We start from the raw sequence: 27,221 nt of genomic DNA, 5'->3' as shown, positions 1-27,221 counted from the left end.
ATGGGTGCAAATCATAGGTGCAAATCTGCGACTTACTCGCATCTTAGATTTACATATTTTATTAATGTAGTAGATTAATTGATAACCGTGGTCAGCAATGTGTGTACCTAATGTATTCACATCCTTTTTGTGTAGATTTAGTAATGCATAATGCGTTTTGTAACTCTTCATTAAACTGGTTGTTATAATTTACAGAAAAAGGCAGAAACATCCACCTGGGGCCATTTTTTTTAAATCACAAGTATAGCACAAAAAAAAAGCTTTTTTTCCAGACTTCAGTGTCACATGATAAATATTTATTACTATAAATGTTGAAACAGTTGAGCTGCTTAATATTTATAATTGACTTTGATAATATAAAAAGGGGGATAATTGTATTGATTGTATTTTATTAAAATTTGTGCATAGGCAGACAATTTTTTTCAAATACATATGATTTTTGTTAACATGGTGAAAAGTTTGCAAAAAGGTATATTTGAGCTTAGCTATCTTGCATTGCATGCAGAGTGACTGGGCAACCTTAGATCTCTATGTTAGTCAGTAATACTGTATTTAATAATGCATTTATTTCCATGGAACTGGAGAACCTCTATGCAATACAATATTCTTTAAAACAGCATTTGGATGTATCTTCTTAACCAGTGATAGTAGCAAAAGTAAAACGTCATTTACACTGATCTGCGGTGCCTCAATCAAATGAGCCACAGCATGAATACTAGAGAATATTTTTCTAAACTTATATATTATGAACTTGAGCAAGCAGATCCATAAAATGTCAGTAATTTATCAGCAACAAGGTTTCATAAGTCAATTTTGATTATAGCTTTGAGCTTTTTGGTGTACACAATACATTTTATTATATATCTGCAACAGGCATAACATATAATGTAGCTGCAATGACATGGCACAATCTGCAACTAGGTAACCTTATAAAACATTGCTTTAAATAAATACATTTACTGTTTCCGAATAAAGTTTATTTTTCCACATCTCAAGGCAACATCAACGTCTGCGTCTTCGTCTGAGGTCTACTGTTCTGCCACGGCGTGGCCGTTGCGATACTCTATTTGTGTCAGTCGGTGGTTCAGTGTGCAGAGTACCATCTAAAATATCTGGAGGTGGCGGTAGAGGTGGAAGAGTTGCTGGGATTTGCTGCTCTAGCTGTGGATGTTCCTGTGGCAATAACAGTTGCTGATAAGGCTGCTGTTGTGGAGGTTCCTGGTGGTGTTGTGCAGGTTGCTGTAAGTGTTGTTGCTGTTGTGGAATTTGCTGTTGAGGCGTCTGATGCTGCATCTCAAGTAGACCCAACAGGCGTTGCAAAAGTACATTATTCTGCTGCAAGCTGCTTGTAAGGGCCTCTTGTGAAGCCACAAGCGTCCGCATATCGCTTCTGAAGCCTTCTGCAAACTCGCGCAGGTTCTGCTCCATGCGATCACCAAGCTGCATGGCTGCTTCTCCCAGTCCACGAAGTTCATCTTCCAGCCAGGAAGTACGTGGCGGAGGGGGCTCCAGTGGGCCCTGGTGGGTCCCTAAGGATGGTTCTGGGCTTGTATGAGGAGTCCCGTTGAGGAAAGGCGCGCTGTAAAGGGGTGAAGGAGGTAGCCAGCGTTCTGATGTCGGAGGTGGTACTATCCCCAGACCCAGACCTAAGCCCAGTTTATCCTCCATGCTGCTCTCCACACCATCACAATCATCTCCATCATCACAGTCTTGCTCACCAGCTTCTTCCTCCTTTTCAAAACCATCTCTTTCAGAACCATCTCCAACTGCAACTGAAACAGTGAAAAGATATGTGAACATTTACTATTCCATGCTTGACAGAATCAAATTTGTGAGGTCACTCAAAACCTGAAGATGTTACCTGGATCAGTGTCTGACAAGCAACTGAAACTGGCTTTTACTCTAGTGCTCTGCTTTTGACGAGACTGCTGGTGCCTGGGACTGACTTGAGTCGGCCTTCCCATAATTGCGGCCCCTCTGCTGGATGGCAGGTAGCAGGTGCGGTGCCTTGCGTCAGCGAGTCTACCACCGTTACGTCTCTTTAGGTCATCCCAGCGTTTCTTCACTTCTCTTAGAGTACGTGGTACTCTAGACACAGCATTGACACGCTCAAGTATCCCGGCCCAAATTCGTTCTCTTTCTCGGCGCCGGAGCCTCCCTGCTGGACCGAAAAGCTCCCCCTCACAGCGGGTCACCTCTGATACCAACACCTCCAGCTCTGCCCCGCTAAAGCGGCTCTTCCTTTTTCCCACGCCTCCTGCGGCTAATGCTGAAGACACCCCCCTGTCTTTAATTCAAAGGCAAGTTTTATTTTAACAAAAAATTAAGCTTCTGCATTACTATTTAAAGGTGCACTCTGTACATTTTTTGCTTTTGTTGCGCTGACAGTGTTTTTGGACTTATACTGACACATAGCAGCATTAATGCAGCATCACGCAAATATTTTTGACAAAAAAAGTAACACATTTTAATTGAAATGTAAGCCACTGTCTGTATGAATTGCACTGTATTTTGAACAAGTAAATAGATATTTTTTTAAAAAGTGTCACATCAAGTATCATGTTTTTTGTGCTCACCAATGATTTATTTAATCGAGTAAAAATTACAATATCAGAATGTTAATATAATAAACTGAGTGAGTAATATATATAATATTATTAATTCATCAATCAGTAAGATATGTACCAAAAACTTTCAAGCTGGCAGTTATTAAACCACAACTTGATCCTGAAGAATTAGTTCATTACAAACTCATCTCGAATCTCACTTTTCGGTAAAAAATACTAGAAAAAGCAGAATCCTTATAACCATGTTCCTTCTTAGAAAGAAATAGTATCTGCGGAGATTTCCAGTCAGGACTTACACCGTATTATAGTACTGAGACTGCTCTCATTAGAAAAACAAATGATTTGCCCTTATCATCTAATCATGGTTGTATCTCTCTATTACTGTTACTGGACCTTAATGTTGCATTGATACTATCGTCCATGCTGTCAATGACAAATGCAGAAAAGTTAGTTAATGTGTTCATGACCTCAAGGCTAGATTATTGTAATGCTCTACTGGGTGGTTGCCCTGCACGCTTAATAAACAACTCCAGCTGGTCCAAAATGCAGCAGCTAAAGTTCTTACTAGAGCCAGGAAGTATGAGCATAATAGCCAGATTCTGTCAACACTGCATTGGGTCCCAATTGAACATCACATACATTTTAAAAATCTTGTTTATTACTTATAAAGCACTGGATGGTTGAGCTCCCCAGTACTTGAGCGAGCTCTTAACGCATTATAGATCTGCACGTCTATTGCGGCCTCAAAATTCTGGTCAGTTGACAATACCCAGAATATCAAAATCGCCTGTAGGCGGTATATCCTTTTCCTATTTAGCACCCAAACTCTGGAACAGTCTTCCTAGTGTTGTTCGGGAGGTAGACACAATCTGTGTTAAATCCAAATGTAGATTAAAACGCATCTATTTTACCTAGAATACACATAACACACGATCACATTTCTATAAATTCAAATCCGTTAAAAGATTCTTAGGCTGCATAAAGTAGGTCAACTGGAACACTACCCACAACATCCAATGTTTTAGTTGCATCATAAAAAGAATGGCACCTATGCTAATATTAATCTGTCTGTCTCATCCTTATCCTGAGGTTACCGTAGTCAGCCTGATCAGATTTTTAGGATTTGCATCTGACGCGACCACAACACAGCACTGAATGTCAGCAGAGACTATATCAACTAGACAATCCCCTGTGAAGACCTTGTCGACACTACAGCCATCAACAAAGATCCTCAGCAAAGACCACGAGAACCAGACAAGTCCTTTGCACAGACCCTGATGGCCAGCTTCGTCTCCATACTGGCGTGATGAATCCAATCTTCAAACAGAAGGAACTGGATGAAATATTTTGAATGATTCCAATTCATCATCTGTTTTCTGACTTGAAATGCAGCATGTTTGTTTGTTGGCCAGAGGAGAACTGACCACCCGACTGAGCCTGGTTTCTCCCAAGGTTTTATTTCTCCATTTTGTCACCTGATGCAGTTTGGGTTCATTTCCACTGTCACCTCTTGCTTGCTTAGTTGGGGACACTTAATATTCAACAATATTATTCATCCAACTAAACTGAAACTAGCGGATGAGAACTGAACTGAGCTGGACGATGACATCACTGTTTTCTGCAGAGCTGCTTTATAGCTGTCTTATCATCTTATGTGAGAGTACATAATTTTGAACTTTTATAAAATGTATTATTAATTTCTACATTTGTAAAACTTTAATAATGAGGTGGGAAATTACAGAGTGCACCTTTAAATATTACTGTAATGTTAGAAGTAATATTTCAGGGAAGTAATATTTCAGGAAAGTAAAATCACATATTTTATATATACTTCCTACCATAGAAGACTTACTTTGTTCGATTGGGATGAGTTCATCTGAAGACATTCCAGGTGCGACTATGTTGGGATGCACAACCACAACGTTAAACGGCAGACTGCTAGGCAACCCACCATTCTGGTGGTCACAACTGGTCTCTGAGTCGTCATCTTCCCTGGGGAAACCATCCTCTGAGACCCCGCCTCCAAAGGGACCCTCTGGAGACTCCACTTTGATGTGCATGGGAGGTGAGTGCTCATACAGCAACCCTCCTTCCTCGTAGTATTCAGTCATGGATATGTTGTGGTTTACAGACACACCAATGTGACTGTTGGACAGCGTGCCATTCACAAGGAGGGTAAAAAGCCACCATGCTGTTCCATGGCAAGGCATTCATTGCTTCATTGTAATGTCTGACAAGGACAGCCTTAATAATGGGCTCAGCAATACCAAACTACATAAAATAGATAACAGCTACGGAACGGCAATAGGTTAACGTGTCATTTTATTTAAAAAAAAAAAAGTGTATTTACACTGATTCTGCGCAATTATTGCGATATTTTGTTGTCTGTACGTTGTATCTCTAAAACAAAAACCTGTGGCTTTTGTCTAATGTTCTTCAGATATTATGTTATGTTTGACTTTATGTATTAGTATAATTAATTACATACAGGCATCTTAGAGCTCTCCTAATTAACAATAAATTTGCCAATGACATAGGAAAAGTCCGAGGCTACAAGAGGAGCGGGCGAGAAATAAAAACAAATAATGCATTGACAATATAGTTGGATTCGCATTTAACTAATTGTTTAATTAAGGGAATATCTTAAAAGTAAAGGCCAAAATTACCTGTGTCGCAGCAATGCGCATATTCTGCACCACATCCGCAATGGATGCGCATTCCGCATAAATTACGTTAGCCGCCACTAGCTCTTCTCAAGCAAATACTGCTATTCGTGGAAAAGTCATATATGCGACGTGCCAGCATCACGAGACAGATTTAGTTTTTTGGGGGGGAAAACGCACTCGCACCGTCGGACTGTGATAAATGGCCAGAGAGTAAAAAACATAATGCTAACCGATTTAAGTGCATAGATGCAAAGCTAACCTCGTAGAATCCTAAATGTACACAGACCACAAATCGTCGCAGGAATATGACATCACACTAAGATATTTACCGTGTTGCTATATCTGAAATTCGGAAACAAATATTTTATACATTAAAACATAGAAAGTATATTTAAACAATCTCATATCTATAATTATATATAAGTTATTAGAATATAAGTGCAAGCTAAATGAAAAAATAATAGTGGAAATAAAAGTAGCAGTCTTTGTAGGTCTAAATGAAAAAGGCAGAGCTACTCGATTTGAGTAATATAGTTGAAAAGGAAAAAGTGCTGAATACGGTTACAATTTCATATGGTAGAAGAAGAGTAAACATGCAATGGCTTGGAATAGCCTACTTGTATTAGCTTATCATTTGCTTCACCAGAGTGCTCCGGTGAACATAGCTTATCTGAGGATCTTTTTGGTTAAAATCTATCTTCACCATAGCTGACCTATGCAACTGGACTTTTGACTCAAAACCTTGAAGTAAGGGAGATGGACTATATCTCTTGCGACAATGTCCCTATGCGTGACAGTCCACAAAGTGATATTGATGTACAATGAGTTAAAAAAAATCTAGGATTTATTTTTACTCAGTATCGCAGGCAGACAATAAAATATATAAAATAATTTAAAAAAACAAACAAAGATACATCTAGACTTTTTAATCAGATTTTGCACAGCCTTCATTAGCCATCTGTTTTCTCCCACAAAAGCTAATGATTTATCTGTGATTTATCTGGAATTGGAGTCAAAAATCAGCCCAAGATTCACATATCATAAACCATGAGTATGGTAACTTTTTTGTGAACTTAAAAAAAAAAAAAAATTATGAAATTTAAAAGTGACAAGTCTGAGGCTTCTAACGTAATGCAATGGACAGTTTATAAGTAAACACATATAGAAATATAAGGAAGACTGTCATATAGAAAAGGGAGAAAGGTCATTTGGATTGGCTGTAACAATGGCCATGTTTAAAAATGTATTTTAAACATCTGTCCACTGTAGTTGACACCATGCATCAAAGGGATAAAAAACCTTAGATTTCTCACGGTTTGAGTAAAAGTCTAACCAGGGACACGTGCAGCAAAATGGCTATTAGCTAGAAAATAGCATGCTGCTCACAATTTTATGCAACAATACTATTCTATTTTGTGCCTGGAAAATGAAAAAAAAAAAACTTTCTGACAAGCAATATATGAGTTTTAAATGTCTGATTAAATATTTCACAAATTCTTTGATAGTCGATAATAATCTCTGGTGACAAACACCTTGAATGGTTTAGCTGCCACATGTTGATTCAGTTGAACTTTCCCATGTCATGTTTATTTAAAGTCACCGGTTTGTAGGTATTTTGTAATATTACGGAAAATAAGGTTACTATCAGCCTAGATTTCACAGCTTATGTATTTTTTATAATCAAGGGGAAATAATATAGTTACATGAGGAAATTAATCAATGCCCACTTTCGATTAAATGTGAATTTAAATGAAAACTTTTTACTTTTCACAATTAAAACTTTTCACTGAAGTACTCCAGTCTGAAATAAAGTCTGCGTTGTCCACTCAGTCTTCTCTAATGACGGTTTATAAAATGAGAATGCTCATTTTACAAATGTCCTGAATTTGATCACATGTTTAAAAAATAATAAAAGAGCCCTCTGAAGTGAAACACCACATACTCTAACATGAATCATGATTTACAGACAATTGCACCACAATGTAATGTATCCTAATTTAGCATATTAAACAAATTTAACATTAAGATATGTTAAATAATTTTTAAACCCTTGGTTTTGCATGTTAGTTTCCAAAGATAAGTAATATAATAATAGTTACACTTTACAAGGTTCAGTTAATGTATTAACTAACATAACAATGAGCAATACATTTGTTACTAGTTAATCTTTGTTAATGTTCGTTAATAAAAATACAGCTGTTCATTGTTTGTTCATGTTAGTTCACAGTACATTAACTAATGTTAACAAATAACCTTTGATTTTAATAACGTATTAGTAAATGTTGTAATGAATGTTAACTAAGATTAATAAATGCTGTAGAAGTATTGTTTTGTTCTTAATTCATGTTAACTAATGTACTTAGTTACCTAATGAACCTTAATATGCAACCAAATTTCCCCTTTATAAATAACCGCTGCAAAGGATTCCCTATTAGAAAATAATAAGAAACATCTATTAATTGAAATTTGTGAATATTTTTTCTTAACATGCAAAAAATGATTTGCAATAATATGTTCTAAAGACAATCTGAATTATGTTGAAGCACATGCTGGAGTCACACACTGGTTGCTATTTAAGGCTTACATAATGAACCAAAATGTATGCATGTCCTTGAAAATTATCTCGAACTGTGGAGTAGACAGAGTATAAAAGGTGGGTCTTAAAAAATTGGGAACACACACTCAGCAGTCTCAACATGAAGGCTCTTATTCTTCTGGCTCTATTCGCTGCGGCTTGTAAGTAAAGGGGCAGGAAAGATTTAGATTGGAATTAATACAGATATATTAAGGGTTTTAGGGTTTTTCTATACAGACATTCATCATGTAAAATAGAATACATTTTTAATTTAATTCCGTATGGTTGTAGCTCTGTTAATAAATTTTGGTAAATGTATGAAACAATTAAACCTTATGTTTTCCCAGATGCTGCTCCTCTGGATGAGGATGACAAGATTGTTGGCGGATTTGAGTGTACTAAGAATGGGGTTCCTTACCAGGTTTCCCTGAACAGTGGCTACCACTTTTGCGGTGGCTCTCTGATCAGCAACCTCTGGGTCGTGTCCGCTGCTCACTGCTACAAGTCGTAAGTGAAAGTCTTTTTTTTTTTTTTTGCTTGCATGTGCATAAAATATATATAGGAGACTGGACACACTGGAGCTTGTCACATGGGGAAGTTGTTACAATAATTATATCTCAGTAGGTTTGACTCAAAAGTCCAATTGCACAAAAACTTTTGTCTTTGGATTTGAATTAAGAATAATGTTTTTTGTTTAAGGATTTCTACTATAGGAAGTTATGTTACTTTTAACATTTTAGCTCCGTCATGAATTATTTTGTGCTTCTTTTTTTCTTTTTAAATTTAACAAGGAACTAAATAAACTTATGTAATGACAAATTTCTACTTGCTATGCCATTTAAAATATTTTTAAAGAAATTAAGGATGCATTAAATTGATTTCGATTTTAAATGAATGCTGTTTAATATAACTTTCTATTCATTAAAAAATCCTGAAAAAAATCCACAAAAAATATTAAGTTTTTAAATTGTTTTCAAATTGATAATAATAAGAAATGTTTCTTGAGCACCAAATCAGCATTAAAGGATCATGTGACACTGAAGACCGAAGTAATGAAATTTCAGCTTTCCATCACAGGAATAAAAATATATATTGAAATAGAAAACTGTTTTAAACTGTAATAACATTCCACAGTAGTACTGTTTTTACTATATTTTGGATTAAATTAATGCAGCCTTAGTGAGCTTATGATACTTCTTTCAAAAAACATCTTACTGACCACAAACTTTTGAATGGCAGTGCTCAATCTGCTCATAGTGTGACAATATGCCCTATGGGGTAGAAATGTCCAACAGCTTACTGTAGTCAAGATTCTACCATATGTATCTATACAGAAATTACTTTTCAAAAATAAATATTTCCTATAAGGATAAATCATTAGTAGTCACTTAAATTTCAACCAACAAAGTGCACATTTTCTTAGGTTACATTTTTTTTAGAAGTATGTTAAAGCGTTTAACATTTAATGCTTTCTGTATAAACAAATAATTACTCGCTTATCTCTATTCTCAGACGTGTCCAGGTGCGCCTGGGTGAGCACAACATTGACACCACTGAGGGCACCGAGCAGTTCATCAACTCCGCTAAGGTCATCAGACACCCCAGTTACAACAGCAATACTCTGGACAATGACGTCATGCTGATCAAGCTGAGCAGTGCCGCCTCTCTGAACAGCTACGTTCAGACCGTTGCTCTGCCTTCAAGCTGCGCTTCATCTGGTACCAGCTGCCTGATCTCTGGATGGGGAAACATGAGCGCCAATGGAAGTGCGTGCCACTAAATTAATATGGAATGAAACTTCCTGCATACATCTTTAGGCCATCTTAAAATAACCCATTAATGCAAATTAACCTAGTGGGGACTTGGATGTTTTCTCAGGCAACTACCCCAGCCGTCTGATGTGCCTGTGGGCTCCTATCTTGAGTGACACTACCTGCAAAAATGCCTACCCTGGTCAGATCTCCTCCAACATGTTCTGCGCTGGCTTCATGGAGGGAGGCAAGGACTCCTGCCAGGTAAGATAAATGCTAAACTTTTGATGTCAAGCTAACAGATATTTAAAAATACTTTTTGCAGCAATTATTGACTTCTCTGAAACGCTTCTGTATTGCAGGGTGACTCTGGCGGCCCAGTGGTGTGCAACAACCAGCTGCAGGGTATTGTGTCCTGGGGTTACGGCTGTGCCCAGAGGAACAATCCTGGTGTCTATGCCAAAGTTTGCAACTTCACCACCTGGATCAGAAATACCATGAACTCCAACTAAGCTCCCATGGATTTTCGAGGCCATAATCATGGCATGCTGCCATATCATTTGACAAACTAAAATAAACATCTGATAACAAACATTAAATAATTTTCTTTGTATTATTTATATTATAATTTATCTAAGATGTCTGTATTTTCAGAGTTTGAGTTCCACATTATCATGAATTAAATTGACTATTAATTTAATTTAAATGTAATATAAAATGTATTTAATTAACATCGAATACATTTATTATGGATCTTACCATTGATCTTTTTTTTTCTCCATTAATTTCTGGTCAGATCTGGTTGTACTTACTAGGCCTATCTGTTAAAAAAAACCCTGAATTAGCTATACAAGTATAAATAACATGTAAGACTTGAGCGACATCAGACAAGACATTTAATCTGTTAATAGCAACAGATAAAATTTCAATTACAGCACCAACACCAATAGACATCTAAATCAAACTATAGGATCTCTAAATAAAACAATACTGTCCATAACAGGGAATAACTAGTCCAAATATTTGAAAATTTATTTTTTAAACAAAATTATGTGTCAGTACATCAGTAATGTTGATATCACATGAAAAACATAATATTCATATACAGCCAACATTTTTGCTAGTTTCAGAAGTTATGTCATTCCCATACAAAAGTTCATCACACACTCATTGAACAAAAGAGAACAACTTTTACAGAATATTTATATTTGCCCTCTGGCATGGTCCAAGTAATGTCCATGCAATTCTAGAAGGTTGGAAAAACAAGCATTACATTCAGTGCAAACTAAGTTACCAGTTGTGTCCTCTGTCTTCAATACAGATGGTGACCGGCTTGAACCATTTAATTCTTCCATTGTTGAAAAACTGTTCTCAGTGTGTTTTTTAACCATTTGTCTCTCATTATTTTGAGAATTAGTTAAGGAATGTGGCTCTGATGACACATAAGCCAATGTCCTGGTGGTGCCCGGGGCCACAGTGTTCAGCTTTTGCTGCTGCTTTGGTAATGGATGTAAGCTTGAGGGACCTAAGTGTGACAATGAATGAGGCATTTCAGCACCATTTGAAGAGGAAAATGAGAGGAGTTTCTTTTGTGTCTGATTATCAGAAAGGCAGTAGTTGTGGCGTTGACGCTGGAGGTGGTGAGATTGATGTTCCCCTGTTATAAGTAGCTGGCCTTTCATTGCTATTGGTTCTTTGTCTACAGGCTTGTGGAGGAGCTGATGATGAAAAAGCAAGTCTAAGGTCTCAAAATTGGCATTGCACGTACCGCACTCGTAGGGATGCACAGCAGACTGCGGATCAATGGTGTAATGTGTCTCCATTGGACCATTTGTGAAGTGAACAACTCCGTGTCGTTTAAGAACGATCGCACTTGGGAAACCTTTTCCGCAAATATCACAAATAAAGGGCATAGTTGAGCGGTGCCACTCTTGCTGATGATTTCTCAACTTTTGTGCATTTGAGAACGTGTGAGGACAGAAGGGACAAACATGAGCGTTAAGCTCTGCATGCTTCTGCAGATGTTTATTGTACAAGCCCACAAATCGAAACCCCTGACCGCACTTCGGACAAAAAAACCGTCCTCTTTTCTGTCTATGCAGCCGCTGATGAATCCAAAATTTGTTCCAGTTTTTAAACATCCTGTTGCAATCGACACACGTGAAGCCTTGACCACGCGAATGAGTGAGCATATGGGCTCTCAGCCTTCCTACATGCAGGAATACTCGTCCACACCGTGGGCAGAAGTACTTTCTTGGATCTGCTTTTTGGTGCGTACTGTTCAGTTGAGATACAAAATAGCTGCATTTGATCGGCCGATTCACTGAATAGAGATTATTCTGAGAGTCATAAACAGAAGTGGCCATGACCTGAGTAGGGCAAGTGAGCAAAGAAGAGCATCTTTTGAACTTCCTCAGCAAAGAAAAATCTTTTTCAGGAGATTTTACTGAACTTGCACTTCGCATTTTTTGTGCTATTCTTCTTTTCAAGGAGTATTTGGATTGTAATCTGTGAGGAGAACTGTAACCAGAAGACTTGGTTTTTGTGAGCCGCATGGAAATGCAGTGCTTGCTGTGCGTATGTAGCTCTGAGAGAAGACTGAACGTCTGCTTGCAGCAGTCACAGCTGTAACGCTGGGTATCCTTGTGTCCTTGCAAATGTAATTCATACTCATCTCTGGTGCCAAAGCAACTTTTGCAAAGGTGACACCTGAAGCTGATAACACCATCCAATTCCATATCTTTCAACGTGGAATGTGGGTGTCTTTTACCTTCACACGTGTGTATCTTTAATGGCCCGATCTGAGAAAATCCCTTACCACATTTTGAACAGAAGTAAGGCCTGATGGACCAATGCACTCTTTCATGGACACGTGCAGTACAAGCCTGAGTAAAGGATTTGCCGCACACCTTGCAAGAGTATGGTTTTTCTCCACTGTGAATACGAAGATGGATTTTCAGGACAGACTTGTAGCAAAAGACTTTGCCACAGATCGGACATGTTTGTGGTTTCCCTTTCCCTCTTCCTCGCCCCCTCCTCCTTCTAGGGGTGATTTGATTACTACGACAGTCACTTTCCACTTTGTCGATCACGCTCACATGGTTCATGTCTGCATTTTTCTCAGTCGTGGCTCTACTTCGGTCTTGGTATCTGTGCGCACGTTTCCGACTTTTGGATTTATGGACTTTGCTGTGAGATCGCAGGTTAGAGAGTTGAGCGAAGGCTTTACCACAATCCTGGCATGTGAAGGGCTTCTCACCTGTGTGGACACGCAGATGAATGATATACGCAGAGGCATGATTGAACGGGCGCCCGCAATATTCACACTTGATGACCCGTTTCTCTTTGCGTGGCCGTCCGCGAGAAAATGAATGAAATCCACGTTTACTTTCTTTAATCTCCATACTGCTTGCCTCCGCATTGGCTTCGGTTGAAGGTGTCTGGCTATTCAGCTCTGAATTAGGCTCTTGGGTTTTCTCAGGTGAATGATCTAAACATGCATCATCCAATGTTACATCAGTTTGGTTTAATGTGTCAGAGGGCAGGGCTTCTTGATTTTCAGTGTCAGAAATTTTTACATCTGCAGTGTCCTCATGGATTTGTTTTTCAGAATCTTCTTCGCACTGGCTATCACTTATAATAGGACAGGATGTATCACAGGCACCTTTCTCAGATGTTTGGACAGTTGAAAAGTGGGCTTCATTCATGTCAGACTCTCTTTCAGACTGACTACTTGAGATTTCATCTGTTTGAACAGATATCTGAGCGTCGATTTGTGGTTTATTTAATTCTGCATTAAGAGGCAGTGATTTTGGTCCATTATCTGTGGTGCTGAAAAGACAATTAGAATTTGACTCTGGCTGATCAAGCTCTTCCAAACATTTCTGAGCATCCATTTCAGCTTCTTTGACAGGGGTAAAATCAGACTTAAATTGCTCTGCAAATGTATTTACATCTGCATTACAAGAGCCTTTTTCACTCTCTTTTTCGTCAACATTAACAGGCAAGGACTCAGGAAGGGAAATAGTGCCTGCAGGCGACGGTTCCTCCACTCTTCTGTTCTGGGAGCTTAATGCCAGACCTTTTGAAATGAATTCCCCCATACCTGTCTTCACAGATTGTTCCTTGGTTTCATCCTCATCAGTGTTGGTTCCTTGCTTCTTATCCTCTCCTTTAAGCATGATGTGCGAGTCACCTGCAGGTGCCTGAGTTTCCCTTCACTCAAGCTGAAACCAGACATAGGAAAAGGAATGAAAGATATAGATAAGATATTAAAAGATGTATTGCATCTAACAATAAGTTTCATCAGCACATTAGTAGCTGCTTCAACAGTTATCCACATAATAGGTGGATATATTAATATTGTTGTAGAACAACATCAATGAAAAAATACATGACATTATATTACAATAATATTATATACATCATATTTCATCTCCGGAAGAGTGTGTCCCACGGCATCCGACTGCAAAACAACACAGCACATTCACTGGACCTGATTGAGAGCTGCTGATGGACCTGATTGAGAGCTGCTGATGGATGCTGATCATATTTTTACTGCCAAGTTGGAATTGTAATGGCATATGGTCAATTTTAAAAAGTAGTTAGGTCATATACAAGCATTTGTATTGAGTTTAAATAGCCTAGTATTGCTGTATTATTTTGATGGCAAAATACTAAATGCATAATTTCATCATTAACACCCACGATTGTTATTTTCATGCAGGATATAGCCTCAATATTTGTAACTTCCAAAGAACCAACTAATATAATAATGTATAAACATAGGAGATTAAGAAGCTGAAAACCTAATGATTATTTTTATACGTTACGTTAATTTATTTTTTAAGCTGATCCTTATTTATTACTGCAATCAAGAGTTTATGTTTCACGTGTTTTATTATTGTCAATAGTGGCTCGTGGTCCGTTCTTTTATCAGAGCGAATCATTCAAAGAACCGGCTCATACGAGTCATTCGTTAGTGAATAGAACTACAACAAAGAAAACAAAACAAATAAGGGTTCTCAACTCATTGTACCCCTTTTGACTGCTTACCCGGTATTTGTATTTAATAATGACCGCAAAAACACAACAACTAGGGTAAAAAATTCAGTGCCGCAGTAGATAGCGGTTGATGCAGAGTGAAATGACTGCAGGCGTTTGCAAAGGCCATTCCTTCCATAATGTCTCTGTAATGCTTTATGCATACGCTGTTACATTCAGCCCTGCATCTCGTAATTCTACGGAACCTGTCCTTTAAGAACGAGTTCATTTTGAAAAGCGAAATCAGCGTCTTTGAACAGGATTAATGTGTCTGTCGATTAATTTTACGTCCGACGCAGGACTAAACGAATAATTTAAAACACCAACACTTAATTTTTTTTAATAGTAAAAAACACCCCTTCAATGCAAAATTACCAATCGTTTGATCGACTGCATAAAATGAGCTTCTGCCTTAACTTTGTAGAAAAAGTATCTACATGCGAACAAGCAACACAAAGAAAGGCAACCAACCTTTCATGCTTTTTCTTTTCAGCAGCACCAATGAACTACGATTCAGGACTCATACCCTAAACAAATGGAGTTTCCTTTTCCGTTTCCGATAAAAGCCTCTTCGACGTCTTTTTCTGGATGTGTGGTTATGTAAAGACAATCACCTCAATATGAAAACACATGTTAAATAATTCTTGTTTGACTGCATTTACCTCGTACGATGTATACCAAACCATGAATTACATATAAAGACATGGGTATGGGTACGACTTTTATTCAATTTTAATTGCAGTTAAATAAAACAATATATATACAGCATTAAAACGTTTCAGAAAACAAATTGTTCACTGCAAAAGGCATGCATCTAACATTCCATTTAAAGTTGCTAACCAAACCATAGAAATGGTTCAAAATTAAATGTGAAATTATAAATAAACAAGTAGCCTATATATATATATATATATATATATATAATTCTAAAATCATAAATGATAAGCATTTTAACATGCATCATGACAACGGCAAGTGTAGGGCTGATCTGATGCTGCCCGTCATTTAAACAGAACCAAGTATAATGTTGATTCAGAACAGGTATAAGTTATAAATGTAGCGTACTATTGGTCATTGTTAATTACGTTCATTCATAATACAGATTATGAACTGATATTAATTTTGTTGGTATGTTAAAATGTACTAGTACGTATAAAATGAATATTTTAGACTAATAAACGCAAAATGTAACAATATTGTTCGTTTTTTTCATGTCTGCTATTGAAATAAATTAGCACATATAACCTTATAGTGAATTGTTACCAAAATAATGTTCACACAATAACTACAGAACTCCGATAAACTACTTGATTTTCAGATTTTTTTTGTATGACCACATATATCACAAAAACAATTGAGACATTTTTGTGTCGCTCCTAAAGATGTTTTTGATGCAAATTTTACGTTGACTTAGCTCACTGCCTAAAGCTATTTATGTATTTTAATTTGTTCAGTCCTCCGTCAGTTTTACCATTTAATCAGTTCACCAAATCTTTCAATCTTTATCATTTACATTAGATGTGTCCAGCAAGTTTTGCCATTGCTGGCAACATTTAGCACACTATAACATGTGTGCATGACCACATCTGTCATTACTTTACTGGAGACTTAGAAAGGTGTCACTATTGTGTTTATTGATGCAACGTAGAACATGTTAACATCAGAATGTATTATTTACAGTAGACTAACAATACACAATGATTACATTAAAAAAAGGCCGAAAACTACGTTTTTTTTGTTTATACAGTGCATTCACCAAAAATCTCTGTATTGAAAAAAGAAAATCTGTATTCAATAGACGAATTAAGGAAACCAATAAAATACAGAGGAAGCCAAATATGATATTAACAAGACACAACATGTTCTACTACTAATCAGATATGAATCATTTTTTAAATGTTTTAAACTATTCAAAATTATTTTTCACTACTCTTTTAAAAAAATGTATTCAAATTTCTGCTTTATAACATCTTTTTTTTTTTACATTACATTTTGATCGCATATGCAGCAATGAAAGCAAGCAGTAGATCCAACTTTTATGTATGCAGAAAAGGTATCGGTTTCTGGTCTAAATCATCTTCGGTGTCATTTGTTGTTGTTGATGTTTCAGGCACTGGGCCTAATATGCGGTGTACCCTTCTTGTGTGATTTTTAAGGGACACTATGTCAGGATAGCTGCGTTGACAAATCTGACACTTGTACAGATTGTGTTGAGCCATGCCCCTCGACACCTCAAGACCACCCACGATACCATGGACCCTCCTTCTGTGGTTTCGGAGGGACTGTACATCTGGATAACTGCGTGCACAAATGTGACATTGAAACTGATTGGGAGTGCTGTTCTGCTCAGTTCCTTTCGATGGCTGAAATGCAGCACTAAAAATACGATGCACTCTTCTTCTGTGGTTTTTCAATGATTTTATGTCATGATAAGAGCGGGCGCATATCTGACACTGAAACTGGCCAGAACGGACCGGTTCTACGGTAACCAGATTTGGCTGTTTAGGCCGATGAACTTTCCTTAAGTGATCCTTCAGGGATTGAAGCTTTGGATAACTACGAAGGCAAATAGGACATTGGAAAGGAGTAGATGAACTGCTTTGTGTGCCTGCTTGGGGCAGCTGTTCCGGTGTGTCCTCCGCTGGTCTCATTCTGCTAATGACTCCATGAACATTTCTTTTATGCTCCTCGAGTGCCTGAGGTGTTGGACAATTATGGTCACAAATCTGACATGTCAGCCCAGCTTGCCTGCTGTGCGAGACTAGGTGTCTCTTGAGCCCATCTAGACAACTGAACCAACGCACACACACTGGGCATCGAATCGGTTTAAATGTGGGTTTACAGGTATTGCTTTGAATGTGAACTTTAAGGGTCAATGAGTTGTGGAATGTTGCGCCACAACGAGAGCAAGTGTGTTTCCTCTGACTTGCAGTATCACCTTTGCAACGTAACCGTATATGTCTTAACAAGGAACTACGGAGACTGAAGTTCTTTTTACATTTATGGCAAGTCAATGTCTCAGGAAATGACCTATGGTTCACATGTTGAGGTGACAAGAGTGCAGGCGGTTGTGCTTTCATGTTAAGCGGCGAAAAACCTGTAGATTGTAGCGGGCGAGTAGGAGCATGAGATGGTACCGTTGGAGAAAATGAACGAGGTTGTTGCTGGGAACCTCTTTGCTCATTTGCTGGGATTTTAGATTGCTTGTGCAATTGCTGATGTGCTTCAAAGTCCATCCACGACTGCAAGTTCTCACCACAGTGAGGACAAATGTAAGACTCCTGCGCATGCACCTGCAGATGTTCGAAGAGAAGTCGAGGACAAGTGAACGAGGCTCCGCATTCGCACGTCACCCTTCTTGGGAGTACAGATGGAAGTGACATGATCCCCCAGTTTCTGCTACTGCTAGTATTTTGAGCGCTCTCCTGTTGGGCTGCTTGGTTTTCTGTAGATGGAGACAGGACAAATAAGTTTTCCTGAGTTGCAGGTGTTGTTTTAGACTCCACGGTTCTAGAACTGACCACTGAATCCATTTTTGTTGCATGGCAATTTTTTCTGTGCTTATTTAGATTGTCTTTTCGGCTGAAGAACTTGCCACATTGGGGACATGGAAACCGTTTAATTGGCCCAGGCAAATCAGATGATGTATTCTCAACCTTTTGCTCTTCCAACTTTCTCGCCTCGCAAATCTTCAAGTGCTCCTTTAGCGTAAATAGGCGAGAGTAGCTTCTCTGGCACCCATTGCAAACATACCGTTTCACGCCTTTATTAGTCACATTCACCTGAAAACCATTACTAGGTATTGCTGAATTAATTTCCTTGTCCTCAGGTAGCTCTACAATGACAACATCCTGATCTTCATCACAGTCGTCTTTAGCTACATCAGTCAAATCATCTTCATCGGAGTCCTTTTGATCTACATCTATTAGTACATCAATTTCAGCATCATCCAATGGCATGGTCCACTCCTTTTCAACCAATTTACCTTTTTCCTCTACTTTCATTTCAACCATTTTGGCTGGTACTCCAACAGAGTTTTCAGTTGATTTGGAGTTAGAAACACTGGCAAAAATGGACTCATGGGTTTCTGGGGGATTTAACTGATCCTTCCGCTGCATCTTCAACCCAGTCTGATTTTCCTTGTCAATAGAAAATTCTGTATTCTGTTCCTCCATCTTTATCGGCTCTGTGCCTACACCAATATTTATATGCTGTGATGACATTTGATTTGTTTTTGAGTCTTGCTTCGCTCTATTGCACTCTTCCATATTTTGGAGTTTGACGTGACGTTGGTTGGCAACAGTGGGCGAGGATTTCAGAGAAGACTTATAAGGACAGTTATGAATTTTGAGGCGGTGCCTCCGTGTGTAGCCACGCTTGCATAAAGAACAGTAGAACAATTTGTCCACCTGTTGAGCTGTAGGGCTGATAGGTGACACAGACTTCTTTCCCAAAGATTGAGAGTTTCTAGAAAATGCATCAGAGCAGACATGGTTCTCTGGGACAGAGATTACGGTTATCACAAACTGTTGGCAACAAAGACAAAACTTAACTCTCTCTTTCTTGTGCAAGGCATGATGCATTATCAAGCTATCTACGGTTTGGAAAACCCGACGGCAGAGCCTGCACTGAAGTTTGCCTTCAACATTGTCCCGGCCAAAAAGTTTTTGACGAGTTTCAAGAACCACCACGGGGCAGAGAGTTTGTGTCACGGATATAATCTTCCCTTTCTTTGACATCTTTCCAATTTTCACATTGTCTTGTTTCATCTTTGATAGATCCTCCAGAAGCTCTGGCTTTGATATCGTCATGGCAGTTGCAGGTTGCATTGGTGCTCTCGGTGAAACTTTTCTGGGAGGCAAGTTCCTCTGTTTCATTTGGACGGGTTGTTTATGACTCATGTAGGCAGATGCTAGCATCTTCAGGATTGATTTCTTATTAAATGCAGTTGATTCTTCACAAGATTCTGGTGATTTCTCAGTGTCATGCACAGAATGGTTAACCACATTTAAAGTGTCATTCTCAAGGATCTGCACTTGCTCTTCTCCAACCACGTTGGAGGATTTTAATGTGTCCATATAGAGCATCTGCCCTTGCTCTTCTCCTACCACGTTGAAGGATTTTATAGTGTCCATTTCAAGGATCTGCACTTGCTCTCCTCTTACCTCATTAGAGGATTTTGAAGTGTCCATTTCAAGGATCTCTACTTGCTCTTCTCCTACCACGACAGAGGATTTTAAAGTGTCCATATTGTGGATCTGCACTTGCTCTTCTACCACGTCAGAGGATTTTGAAGTCTCCATTTTAAGGATCTCTACTTGCTCTTCTCCTACCACGTCAGAGGATTGTGAAATGTCCATATCGCGGACCTGCACTTGCTCTTCTTCAATCACGTCATAGGTTTTTAAAGTGTCCATCTCAAGGACCTGCACTTGCTCTTCTTCTACCATGTCAGAGGATTTTAAAGTGTCCATGTCACAGATCTGCAAATCCTCTTCTCTTACCACGCTGGAGGATGTTAAAGTGTCCATCTCAAGGATGTGCACTTGCTCTTCGGTCACAGAGGGCGATTCAAATGGCTTCAAGATGTTGCTTTCCATGTCTGCAGAGAATTCAGTCTTCTTGATATCAGCATTTGAAGTAGGAGGTGCACTTTCTGCAAGGGATTTTTCATTGGAATGGGATGGTGAGAGACTGTGAAAAACTTGGTCGGAGACAGGACGGCTGGAGTTTATTTTGCTATCTGGCACAATAGGAATCTTACCCAAATCTGATTTGTCCTTATTTTCCGGCCCATGTTGCTTTTTGTGGGCCTCAAGAGCTGTAACACCACTAAACTCTTCACCGCATTCACATATGTAAGTTTGGGCTGCAGAGACTGGTGAGGCCGACATTATACAGTGGTGTTTTTCAAGGAGATCTTTACTCGCAAATAAGCTTCCGCAGCTGTCACAAGTAGGTAGTGTTGATTCTGTCTGGCAAGAGATTTCACTTGCATGAGTTGGTTGGTGCACCAGGAGTGATGACAAATTATGAAACGTAGCAGAGCATGCCACACAGCTGTAAGTTTTAGGACTCCCAGCTGACTTTGTTTCTTGAAGTCCAAGCATTTTGCAGGTGCCAGAAGATTCCACTGCCGAATGTTAAATTTAATAAGTGTTACCAAGGTCTTTGTTATTGTTGAGTACTTCCTAAAAAAGAAAGCAAATAAACAAAATTAGTGGCATAGCATTAGTTTTTAAAGTTTTCAATACAGGCATACATGTAATGTTATAGATCAGAATGCTGTCATGTTTAGGACCCTATAAGTTTAGTAAAAGACAACTCTGTAATGCAGTTCTAAAAATGGAATTACTTGTGTAATTTAAATTTTTTGGATCAAAATATATATATATATATACCAGCATCAAAAACAAACTCTAATCTGTTCTCAACTAAAATAAAACTTTGGTTTAACTGGATCCATGAATTTGAAATATACTGACTGACTAATAAAACACTATTTGATATAACAAATTCTCACTGAAAGGTAGTCTATTGTCTATTTTTTAAGTTATACAAGCAGAAAGTAGCCTTTTTTATATTTATTAATTTATTGAGCAAAGCCAGACTGTTCTCAAATAGAAAAAGCTGTATTTTTTGATTGATTAGCAAATATTAATAATCAGGGATTCAAGCACGTAGTGCTGAAACCCTATTGTTATTGTTAATTTTCCCATGATGCAGGATTCTCCATCTAAAACTGATCGGGCAGACCAAACCTTAAGTCGTAGAGATTTGAAACTTGAGGGCTGGTAGTACTCACAGCGCCTACAACATCAAAAAGGCCTGCCCCGATCGGCCTGATGGGGGTGCTACAGCGGTCAAAAGTACGAAATGGCTCATTACTCCTAAACCGTTAGGCGTAGGCTCAAGTGTCTTATATCGTTGGAATTCTTGGCTCAAGGCGTACAAAATGCATGCATTGGATTTGCTCGCCTTCAGGCGCCATTTCCAAGTAAATTTAGGTTTTTTGAAAAACCTACTTTTCCGAACTACTCCTAGGTTTTTGGCCAGATCGGAGGCAACCACTGCAGAAATATTCCCTGGAGAGTTACTATCAATAATCATCAAAAAATTTCAAAATTTCAATACACAGGCGCTAAGGGGAACCAAAATGTTCAATGTGACCAAAGCCACTTTTACTAAAACGGTTATAACTTGTAAACGGAAAGAGATATTTTCGATAAACTTGGGACACATTTATGAGCTTAATTTGAGGTCACATGAAAAAAAAAATCACCACAATTGACCACTTGGTGGCGCTATAACAGGGAAAAAAAATCATGAAAATGGCTATAAGTTATAACCGCACCCAACCGTTAGTCCGATGAAAATTGGCATGCTGTGTATTTGTGAGCTTTCGCCTTATGGTTTGTGTAACGATGTCATTTAGCGCTTAAAAAAACTTACGATTATGTTCGAAAACGTTAGTCCGATAGACAAAACCACCACAGGAAATTTGAAAACATAGGTCAATAGCTAAACAATAACGCCCAAATGTCAAAATTATGACAGGGACTGACAAAAAAAATCAAATCAATGTCACCCGTCTAAACTTCAAAACTAAATGACATATTTACTACAAATTTGACACACATATGTGTGGGCACACTTTGAGGACACCTAATAAAAGTGGTGGAGATCAGGCAAGACATGGTGCTATAGCTGTCAAAAAACCCTTAAAAAACATATTTTTCCTTAGTAAATTGCCTGTGTTGGCTGTACATGGTCTTTTCCATGTATGATCTAAGAGTACAAATAATATTTATTTGGATCCCGATTAGCCACTACCTAGGCAGTGGCTACTCTGCCTGGGGTCCCAACAAGTAAAAAATACAAAACTACATGTAATCAACAATAAAAAGTCAAGTCAATGAAACATACTAACCCAACATTAATTCCAAAATCAATAATTTACTATATTGTGCCATTAAATGTTCCTTTAAATATTTTTTTAAAACTAATTTTTTCTTGTTGAAAAAAATGAAAAATATCAATGGTAAATCATACCATATTGTCATTCCTCTATACATTACAGTCCGTTGTTCTGCAGTGGTTTTCGAAACAGGAAATAAAAAATATCTTGTATCAATTGTAATTTTTCAATTAGTTCATTTTTTTGTCTTTACTTGATGCTCTCGACCACACCACTGGGCAATAATCTAAGAAAGAACCATTGTTTGCAAATTTTTAGAAATACAGTGCTGTGATAAACGGTTTACACATCTCTTAAAAACAGACAAACCACTTCCCATACTCGTTACCATATTTTCTATCTGTTTTGACCAATTCATCCTACTGTCTAAAGCCCCTTTCACCCAGCGCGTTGATCCCGGGAAATTGCCAGAACGCCTTTTGTGTGAACGCAAACATGACCGGGGATTGATGCCGGGTTGGGGACCTAGTAACATTGCCGTGTTCAGTCACGGAACGCGCACTGTGTGAACAAAAGCCGTAATCAATGCCGTATCGTAAGGATGACGCTAGTGAAACAGTACGTAATTCGCTAGTTTATGATAGAATAAGAGAGAAAAAATGCACAAGCGTAGTTTTGTAGAGCATAGAGAAAGAGAAATCGCAGCGCATAAGCAAACTTAAAGGCCTGTTCGCACCGGAACGAATTTCGCGCGCGATATTCGCCGACGTTTAACGCCTCGTGATTAAACAAAGGGCGCCAATGTGAGTGTGCACTCCGACGCAAAAAACGCCACGCTTAAAAGCGTCAGTTTTAAAAAAACGCCTCGGGTCCGTTTTTTGGTCGTCAAAAACTATCCGACCAATGAGATTGGCCCTTTTGCTCACGTGTCTGGAGTTTCTGAAGTTACACTAAAACACAACTTGGGGGCGCTCAAACACAAAAGCCTTGCCGAGCCGGGGTCTTGCCGAGCACACATACGTAACGGCGAAGAAGATATACGCCAAGTAGCGTCTAGGTCTACACACTGCGGGGAAGACGACGAGGAAGATGCAAGCCAAGATAAATGTAGAGCTGCTGGTCTCGTTGGTGTCGGAACATAAGGAACTGTATGACAAACGCGACAGCGACTACAAAAATATTGATAAAAGAGAACTTTTATGGAGTGGTATTGCAAAGCAAATGGGCCTTGATTGTGAGTTTAATTGTCTTTCATGTACATAGGCTTGTAACGTTTCCCAACCTTTTCTGTTATTTCTGGGGTATTTCCTTTTTACATTAAGCGCATTCTAATGTCAGGGAATTAATTTGCATGTTCACTCGGCTCATCGTCAGCGAAAATCGCTTGGGTGTAAACACAAAATGTGTTGAAAAACGCGGGCGAATAACACGCGCCGAGATTCGTCCCGGTGTGTACGGCCCCTTAAGACGCTGCTGAGACATTACATGTCACATCGATGTCACGTGTCTTTACAGGATTTTTACGGGTTGTGTGTGAACAACTCTGATTCCGGAAAATCACTGGCAGGGTGAATGAACCAAAATCAAACGAACCTGTGAAATCCCGGGTCACTTTATCCGTGTATTTTCCGGAATCTCTGTGTGAAAAGGGCTTAATATAAAACTCCAAGAAGTCTTATTTCTTCTACCTGTTCAATAGGCACACTCTTTACAGACAAACTCAATTTTTGATGCAATTAAAAAAAAAATCAAAATTAGAACCAAATTTTTCCATACCTACTTTATGACCAACTGTATTTCCTCATCCAAAGCAGTATAGACAACTGCTTAATTGATGTTGCAGGTAAATATAATGTTTTATCATCTGCATACATGACTGTCCTTGCACACCTTAAAACAAGAGGAAGATCATTGGTCTTAAACAACTTCCTTGAGGCATACCGCATTGTCCCATTAGACAGTTAACTTTTAAACCAATGACAGTATGAGAAGAAAATTTGTAACATTTCAGTTGATCCAGCAAGTTATTGGCATCAATCTGTGCTCTCTCAATATGCATGCTGAAAATTAGAGACCAAATTATTCACCTTAAAGGATAACTGAATTTGCTCACAAACTATAATTTTCAATACTTTGCTAAAAACGGGTAGTAAACTTATTGGTCGACTATTATGTCTATTAAAACCCAGTGCTGCATTTTTCTAAAGATGAATAACCTTTGCATCTTTCCAAGCTAAAGGAAAAATCCCGTTTTCAATACTGATATTAAAGATGTGGCAAACTGGTTCTTCCGAACAACATTTCTTCTCTTAATTTATCAACTTTATTTATGAAAAAAATCATTTAAATAATTTCCAATTTCATATAGTTTAAAAATAGTTAAAAATGAGTAACCTGCATCAATAAAAGAAGGAATTTGACTTTATTTCCTATCCATTATTTCATTGAGTGTACTCCACATTTTTTTGCAATCATATTTACATACACTTATTGTAATTTTGTTATTTTTAATTTTGTTACTTGATTTCTTAATTTGCAATAGACGTCCCAATCCTACTTGTTCGTCCCAATCCATCTCTCTCAAACAATGTTTTTCAACTCATTAACAATCCATGGTGCCCTAACATTCATCACTGTACATTTTTTCATAGGTGCATGTTTGTCCACCAAAGGGTAAAATAATTTTTCAAATGCTGACAATGCATTATCAGGATGAACTTCCTATAAACATCAATCCAACATACATTATTTACGTCTGTACAAAATTATTCTTGACTCTCTTATATGATCTTTTATATTTTTGGTTTCCTAAGTTTTCTAAGTGTTTACATGCTTTCTAAATAAAACATTATATATTTTTATACAATGTGATTAAAGGGCTTAAACCGCTTGAACCCCCGATAAATGTTCCTCGCAGCTTTAATATTAAAAAGAAACTGCTAATGGCAAAAAAATCTTGATATTCATTACTTTTTTTTAAAGTACTAATGTTTAGAAATTTGATTAAATATTGAAATTTACTTTAGTAATTTCTTACTAAAGTACATGCATGCAAAGATAACATTTCTAAAAACTTAGCACACTTCAACTTCAAAACTAAATACGTTTGAAAGATGCAAGTTATGCCTTTTACAGTATCTTACATCCACATGTGTCATTAACCTCAGTGAGTACATGCATATTTAAATGAGAAAAACAATTTCTGCTCAGAAAACTCAAGCTAATACAAATAAAACTGCTGCCCTGCTCTCGTTTTGAAGTTAAGTGTTAAATTATTCGTTACAAATAGCCTACGTTTCAAATGCAGCCACAATAGAGGACAGAGAAAGAGGCATGACGGCTTCTTGCATGCTTCGATTTTGATAGGCCTGGCCGCAACCCGTGGCATTTTACTCAAATATTTTCAATAAACATCATGTCAATCTATAAATAAAACGCATCACGGGGTTAATATGGATACTACCCGCTGATTTTGCTTTAGTATACGACTAGTTTAAAAGAGAGTAAAAATAACACAAACCAGACCAATAACAAACACTACAATGGATGCTGCAGACTTGAAATCAGACTAAACATTTTTAACTATACAACCAACCTCCAGCATCTAAACGCGAACACCACCTCTTTTCCAAAACAAACTCGCTTTATATGAATATCTGATTTCTTGATATAGCGCGTGCGGAACGTCATCCGCGTGCTGCACAGGGGAATTGAATGACAAAAACCGCAGCTAACGAATGTATGCCCGAATAAAAACGAAGCATAACAAGTACTTCAAACAGTTATTGGCTTGCACTCACCTTAGTAAAGTACGATGTGCAAACTAGCATGATTTTACTCAAAGAAGTTATTTATTTTCAATCCGAAAGACGGTATATATTTTGCAACGGGTTTCAGTAGACATGTTATTGCTTCTGTTCACTATAGAGGGCAGTATATATGAGCGCGCACTTCCACTCCCAGTTCCCACATGTACGGATTGAACATACCGCCATCAACTGGTGTGAGGGACCGATGTGGCCTCCCTACAGAAATAGACCTACACCTTGCTCATTGGGCTACCTATTACAATATAAACACCATTGATATGGAAGGTAGGCCTACAATATAGTTATATTTATTAAATAAATGTCTATTATCATCTTCAAACTGAGACACATTTCTGATTTAATTTATGCTGCTTAGTGAATTTAAGTGGTTTTTAGTAAAAACTTTGAAGATATGGAATACTAAAGCTGGCAAAATATACATAAATATAGGCTACAAAGAAATACAAGTATGCTAAATAAATACCAAAATAAAATTATACCTTTATTCCCTTATACCTTTATTGGAACTATCTGCTATCTTAGGTTGATTTCAGGCAGATATGGATGGGTATATGAAACACACCTGACTGTGACAGCAGGCTGGTGTCCCTATCATATATATATATATATATATATATATATATATATATATATATATATATATATATATATATATATATATATATATATATATATAAAAATCAACTGTTAGTAGTTGTTATAAAACCCTTTTGACAGTAAAAGAATACGTGTATAACAATTGTTTATACTTAAAATAAAATTCACACTAAATCAAAGAATTTTGAGTTAGACTTTCTTAGTGAAGCCTACTTTAGGTAAATAAAAAAAACATGGCTCAATGTGACTAGTTACCTCAAGTCATTCCAAAGGT

At 37.8% G+C, this 27,221-nt stretch overlaps 4 protein-coding genes across 11 annotated transcripts; 1 reads left to right on the top strand and 3 right to left on the bottom strand.

Moving 5' to 3' along the window:
• Window positions 1–372: 372 nt before the first annotated feature.
• Window positions 373–5,548, bottom strand: LOC143721652 (uncharacterized). Of its 2 annotated transcripts, none has more exons than XM_077212270.1 (3): window positions 4,420–5,548; window positions 1,862–2,287; window positions 373–1,772 (listed from the first exon to the last, which is right to left on the bottom strand). In XM_077212270.1, the coding sequence occupies exons 1-3, from the start codon at window positions 4,775–4,777 to the stop codon at window positions 1,003–1,005; spliced, it is 1,554 nt and encodes a 517-aa protein (XP_077068385.1). In that variant the 5' UTR covers window positions 4,778–5,548; the 3' UTR covers window positions 373–1,002. The 2 variants fall into 2 exon arrangements, with proteins under 2 accessions (XP_077068385.1, XP_077068393.1); XM_077212278.1 differs by having other exon boundaries at window positions 1,862–2,269; window positions 4,420–5,527.
• A 2,296-nt stretch (window positions 5,549–7,844) lies between these two features.
• prss1 (serine protease 1) lies at window positions 7,845–10,161 on the top strand. Its single transcript, XM_077212354.1, has 5 exons — window positions 7,845–7,969; window positions 8,156–8,315; window positions 9,321–9,574; window positions 9,687–9,823; window positions 9,922–10,161. Exons 1-5 carry the CDS (start codon window positions 7,930–7,932, stop codon window positions 10,069–10,071), a joined length of 741 nt encoding a protein of 246 aa, XP_077068469.1. The 5' UTR covers window positions 7,845–7,929; the 3' UTR covers window positions 10,072–10,161.
• A 405-nt stretch (window positions 10,162–10,566) lies between these two features.
• On the bottom strand, window positions 10,567–16,069 carry LOC143721593 (uncharacterized). Of its 4 annotated transcripts, none has more exons than XM_077212199.1 (2): window positions 15,070–16,069; window positions 10,567–13,779 (listed from the first exon to the last, which is right to left on the bottom strand). In XM_077212199.1, exon 2 carries the CDS (start codon window positions 13,738–13,740, stop codon window positions 10,762–10,764), a length of 2,979 nt encoding a protein of 992 aa, XP_077068314.1. In that variant the 5' UTR covers window positions 13,741–13,779; window positions 15,070–16,069; the 3' UTR covers window positions 10,567–10,761. The 4 variants fall into 4 exon arrangements, with proteins under 4 accessions (XP_077068314.1, XP_077068290.1, XP_077068298.1 ...); XM_077212175.1 differs by having other exon boundaries at window positions 10,567–13,785; window positions 15,074–16,069; XM_077212183.1 differs by having other exon boundaries at window positions 10,567–13,785; window positions 14,978–15,073.
• A 145-nt stretch (window positions 16,070–16,214) lies between these two features.
• Window positions 16,215–26,464, bottom strand: LOC143721581 (uncharacterized). Of its 4 annotated transcripts, none has more exons than XM_077212132.1 (3): window positions 26,321–26,460; window positions 24,297–24,410; window positions 16,215–20,793 (listed from the first exon to the last, which is right to left on the bottom strand). In XM_077212132.1, the coding sequence occupies exon 3, from the start codon at window positions 20,710–20,712 to the stop codon at window positions 16,639–16,641; it is 4,074 nt and encodes a 1,357-aa protein (XP_077068247.1). In that variant the 5' UTR covers window positions 20,713–20,793; window positions 24,297–24,410; window positions 26,321–26,460; the 3' UTR covers window positions 16,215–16,638. The 4 variants fall into 4 exon arrangements, with proteins under 4 accessions (XP_077068247.1, XP_077068257.1, XP_077068228.1 ...); XM_077212142.1 differs by having other exon boundaries at window positions 24,301–24,410; window positions 26,321–26,450; XM_077212113.1 differs by lacking the exon at window positions 24,297–24,410 and having other exon boundaries at window positions 26,321–26,464.
• Between the last annotated feature and the right edge of the window lie 757 nt (window positions 26,465–27,221).

Source organism: Siphateles boraxobius, unplaced genomic scaffold (genome assembly GCF_051911475.1).
Source record: "Siphateles boraxobius isolate OS27281-9 unplaced genomic scaffold, OSU_SipBor_1 12, whole genome shotgun sequence".
Taxonomy (NCBI): Eukaryota; Metazoa; Chordata; class Actinopteri; order Cypriniformes; family Leuciscidae; genus Siphateles; species Siphateles boraxobius.
The sequence above is the reverse complement of the archived record's forward strand: the minus strand, read 5'-3'. Positions and strand labels throughout refer to the sequence as shown.

Bases quoted from the DNA above. Each gene is read 5' to 3' on its own strand.
- prss1 (XM_077212354.1), top strand. From the start codon at position 7,930: ATGAAGGCTCTTATTCTTCTGGCTCTATTCGCTGCGGCTT. The intron at 7,970-8,155 runs GTAAGTAAAGGG...ATGTTTTCCCAG, and splicing joins GGCTCTATTCGCTGCGGCTT to ATGCTGCTCCTCTGGATGAG. The intron at 9,575-9,686 runs GTGCGTGCCACT...ATGTTTTCTCAG, and splicing joins AAACATGAGCGCCAATGGAA to GCAACTACCCCAGCCGTCTG.
- LOC143721652 (XM_077212270.1), bottom strand. From the start codon at position 4,777: ATGCCTTGCCATGGAACAGCATGGTGGCTTTTTACCCTCCTTGTGAAT. The intron at 2,288-4,419 runs GTAAGTCTTCTA...TTTGAATTAAAG, and splicing joins ACTCATCCCAATCGAACAAA to ACAGGGGGGTGTCTTCAGCA. The intron at 1,773-1,861 runs GTAACATCTTCA...TCACTGTTTCAG, and splicing joins CTTGTCAGACACTGATCCAG to TTGCAGTTGGAGATGGTTCT.
- LOC143721581 (XM_077212113.1), bottom strand. From the start codon at position 20,712: ATGCTTGGACTTCAAGAAACAAAGTCAGCTGGGAGTCCTAAAACTTAC.
- LOC143721593 (XM_077212199.1), bottom strand. From the start codon at position 13,740: ATGCTTAAAGGAGAGGATAAGAAGCAAGGAACCAACACTGATGAGGAT.